The sequence below is a fragment of the Spermophilus citellus genome (assembly GCF_964194105.1).
Source record: "Spermophilus citellus genome assembly, chromosome: 6".
NCBI classification, from domain to species: Eukaryota; Metazoa; Chordata; class Mammalia; order Rodentia; family Sciuridae; genus Spermophilus; species Spermophilus citellus.
This window is the reverse complement of record NC_138187.1, coordinates 21,887,763-21,906,759: the sequence shown is the minus strand read 5'-3', so window position 1 is coordinate 21,906,759 and position 18,997 is coordinate 21,887,763. Positions and strand designations below refer to the sequence as shown.

At 47.0% G+C, this 18,997-nt stretch overlaps 2 protein-coding genes across 13 annotated transcripts in view; both read right to left on the bottom strand.

The window, feature by feature from the left end:
• Nucleotides 1-16: 16 nt before the first annotated feature.
• Nucleotides 17-15,719, bottom strand: LOC308651599 (phosphorylase b kinase gamma catalytic chain, liver/testis isoform). 7 transcript variants are annotated; one of them, XM_081298948.1, is made up of 11 exons: nucleotides 15,232-15,719; nucleotides 13,831-14,001; nucleotides 6,763-6,875; nucleotides 5,119-5,294; nucleotides 4,800-4,854; nucleotides 3,382-3,447; nucleotides 3,133-3,296; nucleotides 1,130-1,220; nucleotides 890-1,043; nucleotides 692-817; nucleotides 17-594 (listed from the first exon to the last, which is right to left on the bottom strand). In XM_081298948.1, exons 2-11 carry the CDS (start codon nucleotides 13,996-13,998, stop codon nucleotides 301-303), a joined length of 1,407 nt encoding a protein of 468 aa, XP_081155074.1. In that variant the 5' UTR covers nucleotides 13,999-14,001; nucleotides 15,232-15,719; the 3' UTR covers nucleotides 17-300. The 7 variants fall into 7 exon arrangements, with proteins under 7 accessions (XP_081155074.1, XP_081155068.1, XP_081155069.1 ...); XM_081298942.1 differs by lacking the exon at nucleotides 15,232-15,719 and adding an exon at nucleotides 7,206-7,248 and having other exon boundaries at nucleotides 13,831-13,849; XM_081298943.1 differs by lacking the exons at nucleotides 3,133-3,296; nucleotides 4,800-4,854; nucleotides 13,831-14,001; nucleotides 15,232-15,719 and adding an exon at nucleotides 7,206-7,853.
• A 144-nt stretch (nucleotides 15,720-15,863) lies between these two features.
• SRCAP (Snf2 related CREBBP activator protein) overlaps nucleotides 15,864-18,997 on the bottom strand; it is a 35,242-nt gene continuing 32,108 nt past the window's right edge. For all 6 annotated transcript variants that reach the window (XM_081298927.1, XM_081298931.1, XM_081298930.1 and 3 more), the window contains one exon: nucleotides 15,864-18,916. In XM_081298927.1, coding sequence (XP_081155053.1) covers nucleotides 16,235-18,916 — 2,682 coding nt within the window. In that variant the 3' untranslated portion in view covers nucleotides 15,864-16,234. The remainder of the gene's footprint in view (nucleotides 18,917-18,997) is intronic.

Sequence of the window (18,997 nt, the reverse complement as noted above, 5' to 3'; positions counted from 1 at the left end):
ACAACAGACATGGGGCACATGATCTTCCTAGCATGGAGCAGATTTTATTTCAGATGCAGCACAAGCAGTACTGACAAGGCCAGGCATGGCATTCAGAATGGCTCCCCTTCCACCCCAGCTTTGATTTCAAGCCCTAAGCCAATGAGAGTAGGTGCACAGGGCTGGTCTCTACAACAGTGGCATGATCAGTGGTGCACCTTGCTAGGCAGGGGAGCCTGAGGTCAGAGCCCAGAGGGGCTGGAATGATACAAGTCTCCTCCTCGAAAATCCTGCTTTCTGAAGCTGCCCAGGGCTAAGGTCCTAGCCCTGCACCAGTGCGGTCTCATCCTCAGTGATAGCAGTGGTGTTTCCCTCCTCTTCAGTGCCCATGAGGGGAAAAGGCCCAGGGGGCCGGTGCTGGAAGAGAGCTGCCCGGTTCTGCTGCTCGCCCTTCTTTACCCAGTGCCCGTAGAGCCGGAAGGCACAGTTGTCAATGAGGTGTCGCACTGGCCGCAGTGCATAGGGATCCCTCAACAATGCACTCTTGGTCAATGGCCGTACTCGGTGTGAGCTTAAGGCCACTCGTCCAGCAGCCAGCACTGTCCACACTGCCACCTGGGGAATGAGGGCAGTGTGAATTCTAGTGGAGCATCCCTCACAGGAAAGGTCACAGGTGAGGCACAGGTACAGACCCTGATAGTCTCAGGCTTACCCGGAACCGCTGGCGGGGTGTAAGATTCCAGGATTGGCTGCCTTCACAGCGCTCAAAGAAGGGGTGCTGCAAGGCCTGCTCAGCTGTCAGGCGCTCCTCAGGATTCACCTTTAGCAGTCTTGAGATCTAGAGGAAACCCCAGAACATGAAGGGCAGATCTTAAGGCTTCCCCATTGTCCTCTCATAGCCCCAGCTCACCAGATCTTTGACGGTGTTTGAACGGTCATCCCACTCAGGTGAACTAAATCGATATTGGCCCTCCATGATCATGCGTAACATCAGGATCTGGCGCCGATGCCAGAATGGTGGCGAGCCAGCCAGGAGTGTGAACAAGATCACCCCACAGGCCCAGCTGAGAAAGAGACCAGAATCAGGTAGGTCTAGGTAAAAGGCAATGTGAAGGACAGTACACAGGGGAAGGGAAGACCAGACACTCACAGGTCAACCTCCTTGCCATAGCCAGGATGGGTTTCATCCATGGAACATTTAAGGATCTCTGGTGCCAGATACCCTGGAGTCCCACACAACTCTGTGAAGAGACAGCAGATTGAAGGGATGCCACTAGCTCCCTCCAAGGCCCTTAATACCAGATCTCTGCTGGAGCTAGCAGTGTTCCCATTCTGTTCCTGCCTGCTTCCTACTGAACCTCAGAACTAGACACTGCCTAAACAACTTAAATAGCCACCAAGACTCATGGTAACCTTGCTAAGAAAATCTGATTTGGGAACTGACTTCAAGGTCCTACCCACCCATATCATTTTCCTCCTTCAACATTCTAGCCAAGTCAACCTACCTACTCCTCAAACAACATGTTACCACATTTTGACATAGTTTATATATATGGAAAACTAAAATTTTTTCTGTATCCTTTCTGCCCCCAAATTATAATTTTACTTCTGGCTAGTAGAACTACCATTCAACCCAAGAAGAGCAAGCAGAAGAAATATGGGATTTCTTTTTTTGTATGTGGTTCTAAGGATTCAACCCAAGGGCACTCTACCACTGAGCTACATCTTCAGTCCCACCCTGCTTTTTGGTAATACCAAGGAAACATTTTTATTTTTTGAGACAGTATCTTGCCAAGTTACTGAGCTGCCCTCAAAATTATGATTCCCCTGCCTCAGCCTTCTGAATTGCTGATGCATGTAATCTCAGGCATGTGTCACTACAGCCAGCAAAATATGGATTTTTTTATTTTATACTGGGATCAGACCCAGAGGCACTTAACCTCTGAGCCACTTCCCCAACTGGGATTACAGGTGTGCCACCGTGCCTGGAAAAATATGGAATTTCTTACTAAGTTCATCTATTTCAGAATAATAGAGTAAGACAAGTATCATGAAAGGAGTATATATAAGAAAAATGGAGTACACTGGGTACATGATATAGCTCAGTGGTAGAGCATTTTCCTGGCATGTGTGAGGCCATGGGTTCAACCCCAAGTACTACTTAAAAAGGAAAAAACAAACACAAAAAAACCCAACAGGGGTACCTTATCTGACCTGACCTGGAAGCTTACAGTGAAATTATAATTACTCAAGCCAAGGGAGAGGGCATAATGTGAAGGGGCAAAAATCATTCCAGAAAGAGGAAAAGTGTATTTGGAAATCCAGAGGAAAATAAAGCACAGCATCTGCAAGAAGTGTAAGTCCACAGATTAAGAGAATGAGGACTGCCCAAATTTAAATCCTGGCCAAATGACTTTGAGCAAATCATTTTGTCTCTTACTTCCAAGGGTTCTTGGAAGATTTAGAGAAATAAGTCATGTTGAAGGCTTGGTGTGTACCTGCCTCATGGCAAGTGTCCAGGATGTTATCTATTAATAATAATCCAGTGCAAAGCCATTGAAGGAGACATAGTAGCATATTAAAGGGTCTGAGGATTCTTGCAGATGAACTTTGCTTGAAGTTTCCATTTGCACTAGGACTATTTCTTATTCTTACTTCTACATTAATATGTCACAACAAATATATCAAGATTGAGTAAGCCTAAGTCCCAGGGCCCTAGATGAGAAGTTGATGTAGTTGATGTGGCCAGGACATATCAGGCTTCTCACAGTACACTGTGGTGCTATTTTTTGTAGAACCTAAACATGCTGCTGAGCCCTACTAGTCCCTACTCCCTCATTCCTTTTGGGACAAGGATTCACCCCAGAAATCCCTACTCTGTGGATCCCTCGGGATAAATTAAGTGTTTCTTCCTCCTGACTTTCTTGGTGTGCCAGCTGTGTGCCCATCTACTCACTTGTCTGCCTTCATTCTCCCAGGTCAAGAAGCCCACTCTGAATTACACAGTATTTGCATCCTAGAGGATGCTTGGCAGATGCTTACTGACTTCCATTTCCTTGGTACCTGGGACTGACTACTCAGATTCAGCCAGTCAACCAACCTCAGGCATGGGTCTCCTTCCCTCCCAAGCCACTTAGGGCAAGGTCCCCTCACCTCGAAGCTTCTCGCCAGGTTCCAAGTGGCAGGAGAACCCAAAATCTGAAAGTCGGATCTGCATATTGTCATCTAGGAGAATATTCTCGGGTTTCAGGTCTCGGTGCACAATGTTGTTGGCATGGAGAAAGCTCACTGCTTCCAGCAGAGACCTCATGATGGACCTGAGGGAGGTGCAGTCTCCTCCTCTGCTTCTCCCTGCCCTGCCCACTCCCTGTTCACCCCAGGGGCTGCAGGCTGTGCCATTACCTGGTTTCCTTTTCTGAGAGGGCCACCTTCTCTGTGAGATAGTCAAACAGCTCTCCCTTCCGCATCCTAAGGAACAGGAGGGACATAGGAGACAGATGCACCCTACAGTAGGAGGCTGAGAAAATGACCAGAGCTCCTATAAAATACTATGGAAGAGGGCGGGGTTATAGCTCAGTGGTAGAGTGCTTGCCTAGCATATGTGAGGCACTGGGTTCAATTCTCAGCACCATCTATAAATAAATTAAAAAAGGTCCATCAACAACTAAAAAAATAAATACTACGAAGGAAGCCTACAGTAATAAGATTCCTCTGCTGACAAGTCAAAGTGCTAGAGAGAGATCATTCTGAGATTGACCCAGATCCCAGAGGCAGTTTGGCCCAGTGCGCTGGCTGAAATATCTGCACTATGCCAAAATGGAGCAAACTGCACCATTTTAGCAAGAATAGGTAACTTCTTATAAAGTATTAGAGAATAATTAAAACTGAAAAAGTCCTCTTAGCCAGGCTCAATGGTGCATGCCTGTAACCCCAGTGGCTCAGGAGGCCAAGACAGGAGGATCATGAGTTTAAAGCCAGCCTCAGCAACTTAGCAAGGCCCTAAGCAACTTAACCAAGACCCTGTCTCTTTAAATAAAATACAAAAAGGTCTGAGAATGTGGTCAGTGGTTAGGCTGCCCTGCGTTCATGGAAGGAAGGGAGGGAGGGAGGGAGGAAGAAAGAAAGAAAGAAAAGGTCCTCTTAAAAATGAATCTATTTAGAACATGGACCAAAATTTCAGCTAAGAGTGGCATGAAGACTGACTAGGACTTTATTTTGCAATTTTGAATTTTTTATCATGTCTTTAAAATTGAAGTTGTAACTCCAATTCTGCATCAATCCTCAAAACAATGTCATTGTCCTATAAAGTTGTAGAGTGGTATAATGACTGCTCTACTTCCTTTCAGATTTCTTCAGAGTCCATACTGTAAACATACTGAAGTGGATTCAGGCAGGCCAAAAAGAGAACAAATGAGCAGAGACTGAGCAAAGCACTGGGTTAAGCAACAAGTGAGTGGTTAAGTGAGGATCTGTTTTATAAATGGTTCATTCACTGTTGGAACACTCTCCTCTTAAATAGCTTTTCTCTGACCGATCAATTTATAACCTTATTTCCCTTTATAAAGGGGAACTGGGATAGGGACCCCTTGGGTCACAAGAATTCTGTTTTTGGTCACTATCATCCTTAAAGAACTTGCCTTAATCATGGCACACAGGGAGAGGACCAGAGCCATGGGCCAGCCGCAGCTTGTGGTAACAGAGCCCTAGCTGGAGTAGAGGAAGATGTAAGCAGGGTAGTCTCCAGCCCACTAAGCTGAAAGAATGGGGACACACATGGCGGTGGGAATGAGGCTTCTCAGATGGGGCAGGGAGATACTCACAGGTCAAACACCAGGAACATGAAGCTAGAAGACTCGTAGGAATCGATGAGAGTGACTGGGAAAAGAGGCAGAAAAGCAGAGAAACAGAGATGGAAAGAAGCAGATACACATTATAGGATCTTTTCCACCCTGAGGTGGCAGTGGGCTATTACTGGGAAGGAAGGAGAACCAAAGGAGGGAGAAGGGACCCAAAGGCTGGCCACTCTCTGAGGTAGAATAGAGCCAGGAAGAAAGGAGGAGAGGCCTGGAGGCAATGTTGGGGAAATGGGCTGTGTGGGCAGGGGTTGTTAGCTAACAGGAACAGGGAATGCAGCCTCACTGATGTGGGGGTGGCCAGCGACCTGGCGAAGGATATGCGTCTCTCGCCGAGTGGCTTCCCGCACCTCCTCTAGCTGCTCAGGACTCAACCGCTCAGCTGTAACCTCCATGATCTTCACCGCAAACTCATCACCAGTGGCTCGATGAACACAACGGCGGACCACAGAGCTCACTCCTCTGCCAGACAACAGTGCAAGTTAAGACCTTCTGTCTTCTCATTTTCACCCAGAATGGACTGATGATGCTAATGGAGAATGCTAATAATCCTCCTATCACTTAGGCCAGATTCTGAAGATCCATCTGGACAATGGGGCAACCACCAAAGGAAATCACCCTGGCTTACAGTAGCCTCAGCAACCTGGGTTTCCAGCAAGGTGCAACACAAAACTCACAGGAAACTAGGCAGGGGACCCTGGTTGAATCCAGGCTCTTACCCCCCAAGGGTAAGCCTAGGCAAGTCCCTTCCACATCTGAGCCCCAGAACGTGTCCCTTATAGGAAATGGGAAGAAATAAGTGAAATCTCCTTCCATATTTCACTCAAACATCCCTCATTTCCCAATCCAAATCCCAAAGATCCCCTATAACACCTCAAGGGTAGGAGGTACCAAATAAATATGGAATCATAGCCTGGAAGACCAAAGCTGAAAATAAGATCTTAGTTCAGACCCCAAATTTGCCACCAACTAACCTCCAAGTCACTCACTGACATAAGGCTCTGGGCTTTAACTTTTATAACTCTGAAATGTGGCCAACAGTATCCTGAAGGGTTATTGAAAGGAATTAATGAAGTAGAGAGGGCTTTCCTAAGAAAAAAATCCTAGACAAGGATTTCCTGTTAACCCCTATTCCCACCTTCAATCTCAGGTAATCATTAATCTATCTCTACAGAATTACCTTTTTAAAAAATTCATATAAATAAGACCATATGGCAGTGATCTTTTGTATCTGCAAGTGATTTCCTTCATTTAACACTTTTTTGAGGTTCATTCACATTGTAGTATATATTAGTGTTTTGTTCATTGGTTTATATTTTTAAAAAATAAAAATTAATAAACCTCCCCCAGCCTTATCCCCTCATGCAGCAAGAGTATATATCTTAAGGGACAAGAACTCTCTGGCTGCCATAAAACCCATCATTTCCTCCTGTCTTACTCTTGGCCACTTTGAATTTAATTTCCTAAGCAACCACTAAGGGCATCTGAGTCTGAGGCCCATGATCTAATTATTAATTTTTTGTTGTTGTGGTACTGGAGTTTAAACCCAGCCCAAAGATCACTCCTTCCAGGAAGCTGTGGTTTTTCTGGTTTTCCCTACAGCACTTCATGCAGACGTCCACCTATCTAATCAGATACCTTTTGAAGGTCCACGTTTTTTTTCACTTGTAGAACCTCTACGTCATAGACATCTTTTCTACCCTTCGTGTGTTTAGCTTTATGTCTGTCATACAGTACATGCTTCAACTGATTGTTTAATATATGAATGAATTAGTGAGAAAATGGGGGTTAACCTAGAATATGAATCTAATCACCAAATGTTCTCCAACGACCACTGACCTCTCCCATCTACCCAGTCCTCAGATGAAAACATACATACTGGCTAGGACTCGACCTCTCTGGGCCTCCATTTTCCCGGTTGCGGCCTCACCTGCCAATGACGTCCTTAGGGTCGTACTTCTGGTAAAACTCCTTGGCCGCAGCCCAGTCGGGCAGTTCATCCTCCGGCCCCACGTCCAGAGTCATTCTGAGGGAGGTGGGGGCCTGTGCAGAGGAAACGGAGGGCAGTGAGGGAAGGGAGGCCCACAGGCTCTGAGACGACGCACATCGCGGCTCGCGGAGGCGCAGCCCCTGCGGCTGGGGCGCCAGGGTCCTGGGGGATGGGGGCGGGGGTAGGGTAAGGATCGGGACTGGGGAAAATGTAAAAAAGGACCTAGGGGGCGGGAGGGGTGGCAGGGCAGGGAGGGGGACGGGGGAGGGGAAGGGAAAAGGTGGTCAGGAAAAAGGGAAAGCGGCACAAGGGCTGGCGGCTGTTGCCGCGCAGGCGCACTTGGCGGACGCTAGGAGGGGGCGCAGGGTCTCGCGCAGACTCACCCGCTGGGGAGGGCAGTCAGGTGTGGATCCACGCGAGGCCGCTCTGCGAAAGGGTTCGCTTTTAGTCCCTGGTTTTGTCCCTGGCGTAGCCGGCGACGACCTAGGGCTCCGCCCCTATCCTGCAGCCAATGATTAGCGCCTTCCGAATACTGAGATTCAGAAACCCTTCTGATTGGAAACTGGTAGTCTAATAGGAAGCCGAGAGTCCCGGGACTGGAGCCGGCGTTGGAGCTCGAAGTTAACCAAGACCGCGACCATAGGGCCGCGGTTTTAGAGACAGCCAATCAGCGCACGGCGTTTGCTGCAGAGGGTGGAGCTTGTTGTCAAGCCGTATTGAAGGCCTGGAATGGAACCCGGAAGCTTCTGGGCGGCCGAGCTGTAGGGCTTGGCTGCGTAAGGTTCCTGGGCTTAGGTAGGGCTCCCTCATTCTTTTCCCAGCATCCCTGTCTGAATTCGGGTCATATTTTATCTTAGCAGCCTAGTTTGAAGCGCCTGCTCTGTGGGGCGGGCTCCAGCCTTTGAAACGCTTGAACGCAGGCAGTTTGGATACTTGCTCAGCCATTGATGTGGACTTAGGCGGCCATAAGAGATCTCCTTGTCCTGTGGCTGCTGACTCCTCTTGAGTATCTCCCAAGCCTTAATGTTTACCACCTGGGATTGTACACTTTCCCAATCTTCCACCGCCTTCCAAAAGCTGTGGGGGCGGGGATTTATCAAGCTCTGCTCTAAGCCTATCAGGTTGTGGCGATTTCTGCCAGGAGTGATGAATTCAAAGTCAGTTTAACCTGGCATTCAACTTATTCAACAAATATGTGTCAAATGTCTGAGGCCTAGGTTCCACACTAGTAGCAATGAAAAAAGTCAACCACCCTTGTGGAGGTTATGTCCTAACAAAAGAATAACAGAATGAATGAATCTCATTAATAATGTAGATTGGGAGCCAAAGTTTGTTCTTTGGGAATATGGAATCGGTAATGGGAAAAGGAGAGGAAAAAAATGAATGAAATTGGAGCAATGAAGCTAGGGTAGAGCACTCGCCTAGCATGTGCAAGGCACTGGGTTCAATCCTCTATCACATAAAAATAAACAAGGAATTGTGTCTAATTACAACTAAAAAATGTTAAAAGAGGAATGATTAAAAATAGGTTTAAAATAAGTAAAATTTAATGTTTCTAGTTCTGGCCTCTGAAAAGACCATAGGCAATAACCCAGAAGAATGAGCACACCAGGTGTCTAGATACTGATTTCTAAATAACAGTCCCATGGGAGAAATACTCACTACCCAGGTGGCAGCAGTGAAAGTATAATCATCTGAAACAATTTCTGCAAGTAGCTAAAGAATAATGTGGACTTGCTGGGTGTGGTGGGGCTATAATCCTAGCAGCTCAGGAGGTTGAGGCAGAAGGATTGCAAGTTCAAAGCCAGCCTCAACAATTTATTGAGGACCTAAGCAATTCAGTGAGACCCTGTCTCAAAATAAAAAATAAGAAGGGCTGAGGATGTGGCTCAGTGGTTAAGCATCCTTGGGTTCAATCTCTAGTGCCAAAAAAAGAAAGAAAGAAAGATGTTGTCTTATCAAAAGGAACAAGGACCATGTTTAAGAGGTTTCCACTGGTCAAAACCAGGGAAAATACTCTGGAAGCTGAAACAGTAGGATTTCAAGTTAAGAGGCCAACCTCATCAACTCTATGAGGCTGTTTCAGAATAAAAAGAGATGAGGCTGGGGATATAGCTCAGTTGGTAGAGTGCTTGCTTGGCATGCACAAGGCCTTGGGTTCAATCCCCAACACCACACACACACACACACACACACTCATCCTCCTCCTCCTTATCATCATCATCATCATCATAAAAAATAAAAAGGGCTGGGGATGTAGCTTAGGGGTAGACTGTGTGCCTAACATGTGAGAGAACTTGGGCTCAATCTCCAGGACTGTGCAAAAAAAAAAAAAAAAAAGAAAAAAAACCCCACAAAACAAACACAATCTGTTAATAAATAAATGTACATGCTAGACAAGCACTCTACCAATAAGCTATATTTGCAGCCCCAGATTTTGTTTATAGTCAAATACCAAGTAACTTAGAAAGAATGATATAAAGTTAGAACAGCAACATTTTGCAAGTTTCATGATAACATGATTTGGGCAAAATTAGTAGGCATTAAAATCATGGTGAAAATTCACTGCAGAAAGGATATTTACATAGGAACAAGATTTTTTTTTTTTTAACAAAGAAACAAAAGAATCTTTACCTTGCAAAATCTAACACTAACCAAGTTGTTAATGCTAACACCAATAACAAGACAAACCAACAGGATAGGTCTTCTGATGTGATGGGGCCTTGCTTCAAAAACATCATGAAAGACAAAAATAAGGATGAAGAGCTATCCAAGACTGAAGGAAACTAAAAGCGACAACAGTGAATGTTCTCAACTGGATCCTAAAACAGGAAATGCATTGCTATTCAGGACGTTGCTGAGAAAAATTGGCAAGTTTTAGCATGGACTACATATTTTCTATTGTAATTAGAACTGTATACAAGTTAGCGTCTCTGAATTTTATAATTGTACTGTAGTTATATAACAAATGCAATTGTTCTTAGGAGATCATGAAAGGTCTTCAAATTACCCTCAGATGGCACACACCTATAATCCCAGCAATTTGGGAGGCTGAGGCAGGAGGATTGCAAGTTAGAAGCCAGACTTGGCAACTGGGGGACTGGAGGTATAGCTTTAGTAGAAACGTCCCTGTATTTAATTCCCATTACCAAAAACCAACAAAAACTACCCTCAAATTGTTCATCAATAAAGCAAATGTGAAATATTAAAAATTATTAGCCTAGGTAAAGGATATACATGAGTATTGTTTTTGTCTTTTATTGTTTTGAAATGTTTTCCAAAAATGTTTTAAAAAACAGCAAGACATCATTTAATTACATTGGGAGAATGGAATAGACTCTTTTAATAAACTGAAGCTGATTAATCAAACATTAGTTCAAAAAAGATTTCCATAAATATCTTCCTAAAATTTATTACTCTGGACTGTAGTGCAGCTCAATGGTAGAGCACTTGCCTACCATGCACAAGGCCCTGGATTCAGTCCCCAGCACCACAGAAAAAGAAACAAAAATATAATGTGTTATTCTTCTTTCTCAATTTAGAAATCAATGAAGTGAGTTCAATAAAATTTAAAGCAGCACCTCATACTAATTAAATCAGCTCAGGCAAGGCATTAAATACTTTTTAAGATTTCACAGGTGGTTCCATTGTGAAGTCAAGGGTGAGAATCACTGCCACCCATTATTGTCTTTGTGTGTGTGGGGGGGGCGGGTGGGTGTACCAGGAATTGAACCCAAGGACCCTAAACCACTGAGCTACATCCCCAACCTTTTTTATTTTTTGAGACCAGGCCTCAATTGCTGAGGCTGGCTTTGAACTTATGATCCTCCTGCCTCATCCTCCCCAGCTGCTGGGATTACAGGTGTGCATTAGCACACCCAACCCACTGTTATAAACTAATTTCTGGGGCCACCAAGAATTCTCTTCACTTTTCCTTCTCAGAGCACTTCCTTCCTCTGTAATCCTCTCTTCAGTGTGCACATTTCTAATTCCTTTAGGTGCTCTTCTGGTCTCTGAATTATGGTGAGGTAATCCCAAAATTCCATTCTCAAGGCACGAATACTCCAAGAAGCATGTACAAGAACATCCATAGCAGCATGATTTATAACATCCCCATACTGGAAACATTCCAAAAGTCCCATAGAAAATGAACTGATTATGATAGTCATTACAAGGAATACTATACAACAACAAAAAAACTCTATACTGAATATTGATGAATCTCATAATGTTGAGGTTAAGACAAAATATATATATGATTCCATCTATATTAAGTTCAAACATGGCCAAATTAACTACACTGACAGAATGCAGAATGGTAGTTACCTATGAAAAGAAAGGAAGTAGTGATTGGGAGGGATAGAAAAGGCTTTGTGGAGTGCTGACAATGATCAGTTTCTTGACTAAATAGTGGTTATTCAGATATTTGCTTTGTGTTAATTTGAGATGTGTATTTTGGTACTTTCCTGTGTGAAATATTTCACAACTTTGAAAAATGTTTATTGTCATGAAGTCCAATATAAAGGATATGAAAGCTCATTATAATAATACACAGGGTTGTTGTGACTGTCATCCATCCCTTTCATTCCTCAGCTCTGGATTCAAACTGTCTGGGTTCAATCCCAGCTCTGCCATTTACTGACTGAGTGACCTTGGGCAAATATGTGCCTATATGCTCAACTATAAAATCAAAATGATAGTACCTGCTATTCAGTCATTCTGAGTACTGAAGAAGAAATACAAAGTGCTTAGAACACAGCCCAGCACTAAGTACTCAATAAATAAATAGTAGCTGCTGCTACTAGCCTTCCTCTCTGGCCTCAGGGTAACTGCTTATGTATAGGGAGAAGCGGAGGTTTTTCCACTAAGGGAAACTTCTGAAGAAAAAAATAATTTCCTTCTCTTGGAGCTCCTAGGTAGGCCAGAGGCAATATGCAGCCTTCTGCCATTAGTCAGATGTCCAGTTTGGCTCTCAACAATGGCCCAAGGGAAAACAGGGAAAGAACAATTAGACAGGAACATTTTACCACCAAAAAAGATTTTTATTACAAAACAAATTCTAATAAAATCAGGCCTGGTCTTCAACCCCTCCTCTGGGTAGAGGCCCTGGGATGGAGCAGGGTAGGGAGATAGAAGGTGGAGGGCACTGAAAGAACAGAGCAGGCTGACCTCCCTTCATCAGTCTCAGCTGCTGCTCTCCTTGTATAAAGGGCTAAAAGAGCTCTTCCAAAGGCCCTTGGGAGAGACACCATCCTTCCTGCCAGGAAGGACCACTGCTGTCACCAAACTGTTGGATCCAGGTCTCAGCTGACTCTTAGCAGAGGCCACCCAGAGTCACTCAGCCTGAGCGATGGCGTAGGAGAGCAGCCATAGCAGCAGGGGGGCCAGAATAAGGACAGCAAGCCAGACAGCAAAGCTGGCCAGGATGAGCCTCCGGGCCCGGGCCCCCCAGTGTACTGCCTCCTCGGACCGGCCTGCCTTATGCCGCTCTTCTGCCTGTGGGGGCAGGTTCTTGGTTAGGTTCTCCCCCTGTTTCTGCCCAAAATGGCCCATTGCCCCATTCCACTCCCCCATCATAATAGCTCAAAGCCTCACACCCAAATATTTCACCTTCTTTTTCAGTTTTTCTTATGCCTAATCTACAAAATAGGTACCCATCTTTTCAAGGTGGCCATTGTTAGCTCTCTAAATCACACATGGAAAAAGTACTTTTTTTTTTTTTTTTTGGTACTTGGGATTGAACCTAGGGGTGCTTTACCACTGAGATACATCACCAGTACTTTTATAAATTTCAAGACAGGGTCTTAAATTGCCAAGGCTAGCCTCAAACTTTCGATCCTTCTGCCTCAGCCTCCAGAGTAGCTCAGATTATAGGTGTGAGCCTCTGCACCTGCCAGGAAAAGCACTTTTTAATCCTTTCATTCCTTATTCTTTTCTATTCATCTGATTCATTCAGAATTTGGAATTCTTGAATTTTTACTCATGTCCAGTCAAATTCCATTCTCATAGCCCAGTAGGCATCATCATTTTCACCATTAAGAATCCTTTTCATAAATTTGCTCTAATGAAAGTCAGAAATTCTTATGGTAATAGAAATACTGACTGTTAAAATACATTTAGGGATGAGAATATTCCAGCATGATATTTAGCCTGAGTAGTAGCCTTTCAAAAGGTACATGTATGGTCTGAAAGTGTAGCTCAATGGTAGAGCATTGCCTAGGACATATAAGACCCCAGGTTCAATCCCCAGCACTGAAAAAAAAAAAAAGAAAGAAAAAAACAAATGGTACATCTGCAGGTGAGGCCCTCTCAAAGACCCCATTGTTTCTTCCAGACTCCTATAGATTGCTCTCATTATTGCTCAGCTGACCCTAGTCTTGCCCATTTCAATTTACCCTCTACACAGGCCTTGAGAACTGATTTTTCTGAAACACATATTACCAAGCCACTCTCCTCTGCAAAAACCTTTAAATGGCTCCCTAGTACTTTCAAAATAAAGTTGAAATTCTTAAACACGGAATCTGAGGCCCTCAGGAATGTGGATCCTCTGGCTTCCTCTCTCACTATTCCTCACTGGATCTGCCATGCCGAACAAACACTCAAGGCCTTTGTACACACTACTGCCTTTACCTGGAGTGACCTTTCATTCTTATCCACTCATCCTTTAGGGTTACTTTCCTGTCACCTCCCCTAGGCAGCCTTACCTACTCTGACACAGACACACACACAAAAAAACACAGACCCCTTCTGGCTCCCAGAATATCCTGTGCTTCCTCTATTACAGTACTGATGAACTAAACTCTATTAATAATTATCCATTTTCACTGCCATCTTGTTCATTAGACTATGGGTCCTTTGACAACAGGAACCATATCTTATTCTGGCACTAACCCAAACCCAAGTACCAATAGATATTTAGTAACTGTTCAGCCAATACAGACAGGTCAAATACACAAAACCATTGCCTTATACCCACTCCCCTGCTCCCATAGGAATTGCTTTCCTCACCTTGATGGCAAACACAAGAGCCATGACTCCCAGGCAAGAGCAGCCACAGATAATGCTAGTAGCTGCCAAGTAGCGGAGGCGGAGCCAGCAGCAGCGGATGGGGGATGGAGAATGAGCAGCTCCCGTGTTGCTCACCATGATCTCCACTGCCTTCTCCTCGTCCTCCATCACCTGTGGGCGATACAGTCAAGGTACTTGTAAGCCCAACACTTGAGCTCCTGGCCTGGCTTGCTCTGACTCCACCCCTCAGAGAATGCTGTCCTCATGGCCTAGCCCAACTCTCAGGAATGCTGCCCTACTGGGAAATTCCTCTAGTGACTCAGAATAGGAGAGTAAATGTGTGGCTAGAATCCTTTTCCTTCAGCTTAAGATTCTAAGTCTCTGAAGGCAAACAAGTGTGAACATATTACTGTTTTGACAAGTGGGGAGAAGCAAAATGACAAATGCATACCTAGAAGCAGAAGAAACAAAATCTTGAAAGCTTAAGGCTAAGTGATTTAAAACTGTACTTCAAAGGGTTCTAAAGTCACCTGAAGTTCCCCAGAGGCCGCCTCTGAGTATTGAGGAACCAGAGAGCAGGACCCTAAGCTCTATACTCCACTTCAAGCAAGCTGCAATTTCACATGAAAAAAAAATTCTGGCTGGTTCATACACACTTGTAATCATAGTTATTCCCGAGTCTGGGACAAGAGGATCACAAATTTGAGGCAGTCTGGGAAAATCAGACTCTGTCTCAAAATAAAAAGACTGAAAAACGGGGGTGGGGTCTGGGGATGTAGCTCAGTGGTGGCATGCTTATTTATCATGTGCTGCGCCCTAGTCCAATCCCCAGTACCAAAAAACAAAGCAAAACAAAACAAATACCACCTCACATCTGGGAATGGAAAAGGAAAAATTCACATTTTTTCCCCCCACAGCTGAAGAAACTGAACATAAGACCTTATTCCCCCAAATTGGGGCCTCCTTTTCTATGCCTCCTTGCCACCTCCTCTCTCCATTTTAACCTAAACCACACAACACAATCAGATTAACAGAGTCCAAATGACCTCATTATCCATACAGAAACCTGCATAATGATGACCTACTTACTAATTTCTCACCTCCCTATTTCTCAGGCCCTCAAAGCTCCAGCATCAACCACTTTTCCACCCTAATGTTCAATCATTCCCCTTTAGATGGGACAAAATGAAACCACCTGTAGTTCCACATAGTAACAAGACAAAAGGGTGAAAAAGGCAAGACAAGTAGAGAGCAATAAAATGATGCCACAAAGCTGCAGGGGAATAGGTACTGAAGAAAAGTCAGATGAGGAAAACACAGATGCCAAGTCAGCAGTGGGAGAAGAACCCAAGGGGCCAAGGTGTCCAGATCAGAAATATAAACATGAACAGGGGCTCTTACCTGGCTATAAGTCTTGAGGGACTGTGAGTTTCGGCTCCTGCCTCAGGTTTGATTTGGCTTGGGCGGTAGAGCTGACTCAGGGCTCCAAGCCAAGCCCAGGGGTGGGGTAGGGTGGCCAGCCACCATCTGAATAGCCCCAGGAGCTGGGAAGGAGGTGTGGCTGACTCAAACCAGTTTGGCTAGGAGAGGAGGGGAGGGCCAGGGGTGAAGCAAGTGGAAGTAGGATACCTGCTTTTTCGTGAAAGGAAAGGAAGCACCTAAGCAAGAGGGTTAAAAGAAGGGAAAAGGTGAGGCATTGGAGAAAGCTGAGGGAAAGGCCAAGAGCCAAGGGGACAGAAGGGAGAGGAGAGAGGAAGTGTGTCTGAGTGACTTAAACTGAGATATTTTTTGGAAACACACCCTGCCAAATCAGATTTGCTTATCTTTCCTCCTCCTGAGGGTGTTTTCTGCCTCAAAGATATACAATCCTGGTTTAGAGATCAGTTAAATATGAGGGTCTTCCCAAGAGCAAGAGTAGAAAAAATGATGCCCAAGTTCCCACCCAACCCTCCACCAGACCAGAAAATCAGAAGCCTCCTTACGCGGATGCTCGTACAGAAACTAAGTTTATTATTTTTTTTTCTTCTTAAAAAAAAAAAAAAAAGAAAAAAAAGAAAAAAGAAAAAAAAAACTCATTGTAGAGAAGCCCCATCCCCCTTCCCCTAAGGGTGTGGGGCTGTGAAGATAGCTGGGGAATCAAGTACAAGGGGGTGGGGACAGACTATCTTGCCACCCTTAACACTGCCCAGCCATGTGGGGTGGAAGGGAAGGGGGATTGTGATGAGCCCCATTTCCATGACAACCAGTTGCCTACCCCCTACTTTGGTGGAAAGAAGGGAGAAGGCCCTTACATCTCCCTGGAGGCTTTCCCCTCAAAAGACTTCAAGTAGTGGTTAACAGAGTCAGGCCTGGTCATGGAGGGAGAGCAGCCATGGTGGAAAGCCTAGGTGGAGGGGCAGCCCACTCACGTCTTGGCCTTTCGGCCTCTGTGACTAATGGTAGGGCCAGACAGGTGGGGAGGGGCACTGCTGCGCAGGATGCGCTGGTCCCCTTGGTTGGTGGTCCCAACAAGCCTGCGGGGGCCAGGCCGGCGCCGTTGGGTACCATCCCCTTCTTCCTCCTCACCTGAGGCTTCAGCCTCAGACTCATCTACTGAACCCTCAGGCCCCAGGGGACTTGGAGGCTGTAGACGGCTCCGCTTTGCCAGCCCAGGACCCCCACCAACTGGGGCCCCCGCCCGTTTGCGAGGCACCTTCTCAGTCTCTAGTGGGGGAACTAGAGACCCTGGACGCAGCCGGGTTGAGCGCAGTTTTGGGGCTAATGAAACCACAGGAGGTGTCAATTCTAATCCGCCTGGCCCACTATCTACTAAATCCAGGTCATCCTGAATTACAGCCACCACCATGGACCCTTCACTTTTCCGTCCCCGGGTTCCCTCAGCTTCCAGCCGCAGGCGGGCCAGGCGGGTAAGGGGGCGGCTTCCATCTTCATCAGAAGAACTACCCTCACTCTCCCCGAGGCCCTGGGCTTGCCGACGCCTCCCTAATCCACAGCTCTCAAGGACAGAAGAGCTGTCACGGTCCAAAACAGGAAGTTGGCTGGGCCGAGGTGATGGTGGATTCTTGGGAGGTCGGCCCCGCTTTCGCTTGGGTGGGGATGTTGAAATGGTGACGGTGGTGACAGTGTTGGCGACAGTAGCAGTGGGACAGGATAAAAGTGGTAGGGGTGGTGGCAATGGTGGTGGTAGTGGGAGTGGCTGTGTCCGGCTCTCTAAATTGCCATCCCCTGGAGAGGACATAGTCCCAGGGATGGGTAAATCCCGTGCCTTAGGGGGCCGCCCACGCCTTCTTTTCTCCACAGGTGACAGGATGATGGGCTCTGGTCTGTGAATTGGTGGGGGTCCAAGAGGCTGGGGCCCAGGAATAAGCTGAGGTTCCAAGACAGGCTCCGCAACAATTAGGGTCTCAGCTCCAGGAACTGGGTCAGCCCCATTGGTGGTTCCCTTAGAGGTGGATGAGGGTGCCTCCTCCACCCCTCTCCCAGCATCTGCTGGAGACCTGTTCTTCTTGGGGGGCCTTCCCCTCCGACGTTTCACAGCAGGTGGAGTGATAGCAAGCAGTGCCCCTTCTCCATTCTCTGGACTGCCCCCACCAGTCATTCCCAGCTCAATGTGACGACGAGCTATGAAGGGTGGCTGGGTTGGTGTAGGCAGTGAGGATGAGGGAGCAGCTTCACAGGGCCCACTGGTGGGAGGTGAGGATTCTGGCCCTGACAAGCTGCGGGTAAATGGGCTTCCTGGGCTGGCACTAGTCTCAGAGACCCCAGGTATTAGGGTGCTGGCAGTTCCCCGCTGCTGTCGCCTTCGCCTCACAAGTTCCTTTTCTTCCACCACAGTTATTAGCCGTCCTGGCAGCTTGCGAAGCACTTTGGGGCCTGGAGGTTGCCCTGAACGACCAGCCCCCTGACCCCTAATTTCTACATCAGCACTGGTGCGACGACGAGGGGGCCGGGCAGGTGAAGGACCCTCAGGAGAGGAGGTGGCTGAAGATGAGGTTGATGGGGCTGTGACCTCAGGTGCAGCAAGTTCTTGTGGCTTCTCTGGGCTTGAGGTTGGGGTCTGAACTTCTTCTACCAGCTCTTCCAAGTTCCTGTCAGCCTCCAGTGGCTCCTGAAGTGGCTCATCAGATGCTGTAGGTGGGAGCTCCAGCCCATTGCTCTCTCTCAGACCCGAGGGCAACTCCTCACCATCAGGCAGCACTGTAAGGATGGTCCCCTCAGCAGAAGATGGTACCCCCTGCTCTTGACCATTGGGGATGCCGTCAGCCTCCAAGGTTGGGCTAGGTGCAGAAGGGATGAGAGGAAGGTTCTTCTCAGATACGGGCATGATCTCAACAGAAACTGGCAACAGATCCTTAGGGGGTACAAGAGGAAGCGGGGAGGTCTCAGAACTGGTCATGCCAGCCAGCTCCAGGGACTCCGTAGATGCTAATGCTTGTACACGGAGTTCTGCCTCAGGCCCCAAGCCCAAAGAGAGGTTGGTGACCGGGGAAGAGATGGGCACAGAAGGTGAACCAAGCAGGAGAGGAGAGGAAGGAGTTGAGAGAGAGGTTTGGGTGGGTGGTGGGGTATGAGGTGGTGGAGAGGTGCAAGCAGGAGGAGGGGTACAGGCAGGGGAACAAGAGGGAGGAATCTGTGGAGGAGTTGGGGGAGAAGGCATGATATGGACAGGAAGAATGGCTATTGGATTAGGAGCTAAAATGGGGACAGGGACTGGGGCAGGGACTGGGGCAGGAATTGCAGCAGGAGCTGAAGCTGGAGCAGGTCGAGGCCTAGGTGCTGGCCTGGGAACTCGCTCCCTGGCAGGGCTGCAGCGGGGGGGTGTGGAGGTATTGCGGGTATGATGGGTGGATGTGACAGGAGTGTGGTTTGCCCCTTGAGTTTCAGCCCGAGCTCCTCGAAGACGCTCACTGACACGAGTCCCTGGCCTCTCAGGGGCCTTGACCTTCTTACTGCGCCGGTGACTGCCTCCACCAGTCCCACAGGAAATCTCATCCCCAGCCCCTGGCCCCTCCTCCTCTTCTTGGGGTAGGCGAAACACCTCTTCCTTGGCTTGGTCCAGGTCTTTGCGGGCAGCTTCCACTTGTTCCTACCAACAACAGAACCCAAGGGGGGGTCAGCAGGAGGCAAGCAGAGCAAGGAATATATAGAAATCAGCAGGAAGTCTCAG

Bases quoted from the DNA above. Each gene is read 5' to 3' on its own strand.
- LOC308651599 (XM_081298948.1), bottom strand. From the start codon at position 13,998: ATGGAGGACGAGGAGAAGGCAGTGGAGATCATGGTGAGCAACACGGGA. The intron at 6,876-13,830 runs GTGAGGAAAGCA...TCCTCTGCACAG, and splicing joins CTCTTGTGTTTGCCATCAAG to GCCCCCACCTCCCTCAGAAT. The intron at 3,297-3,381 runs GTAATGGCACAG...CACCTCCCTCAG, and splicing joins CTCTCAGAAAAGGAAACCAG to GTCCATCATGAGGTCTCTGC.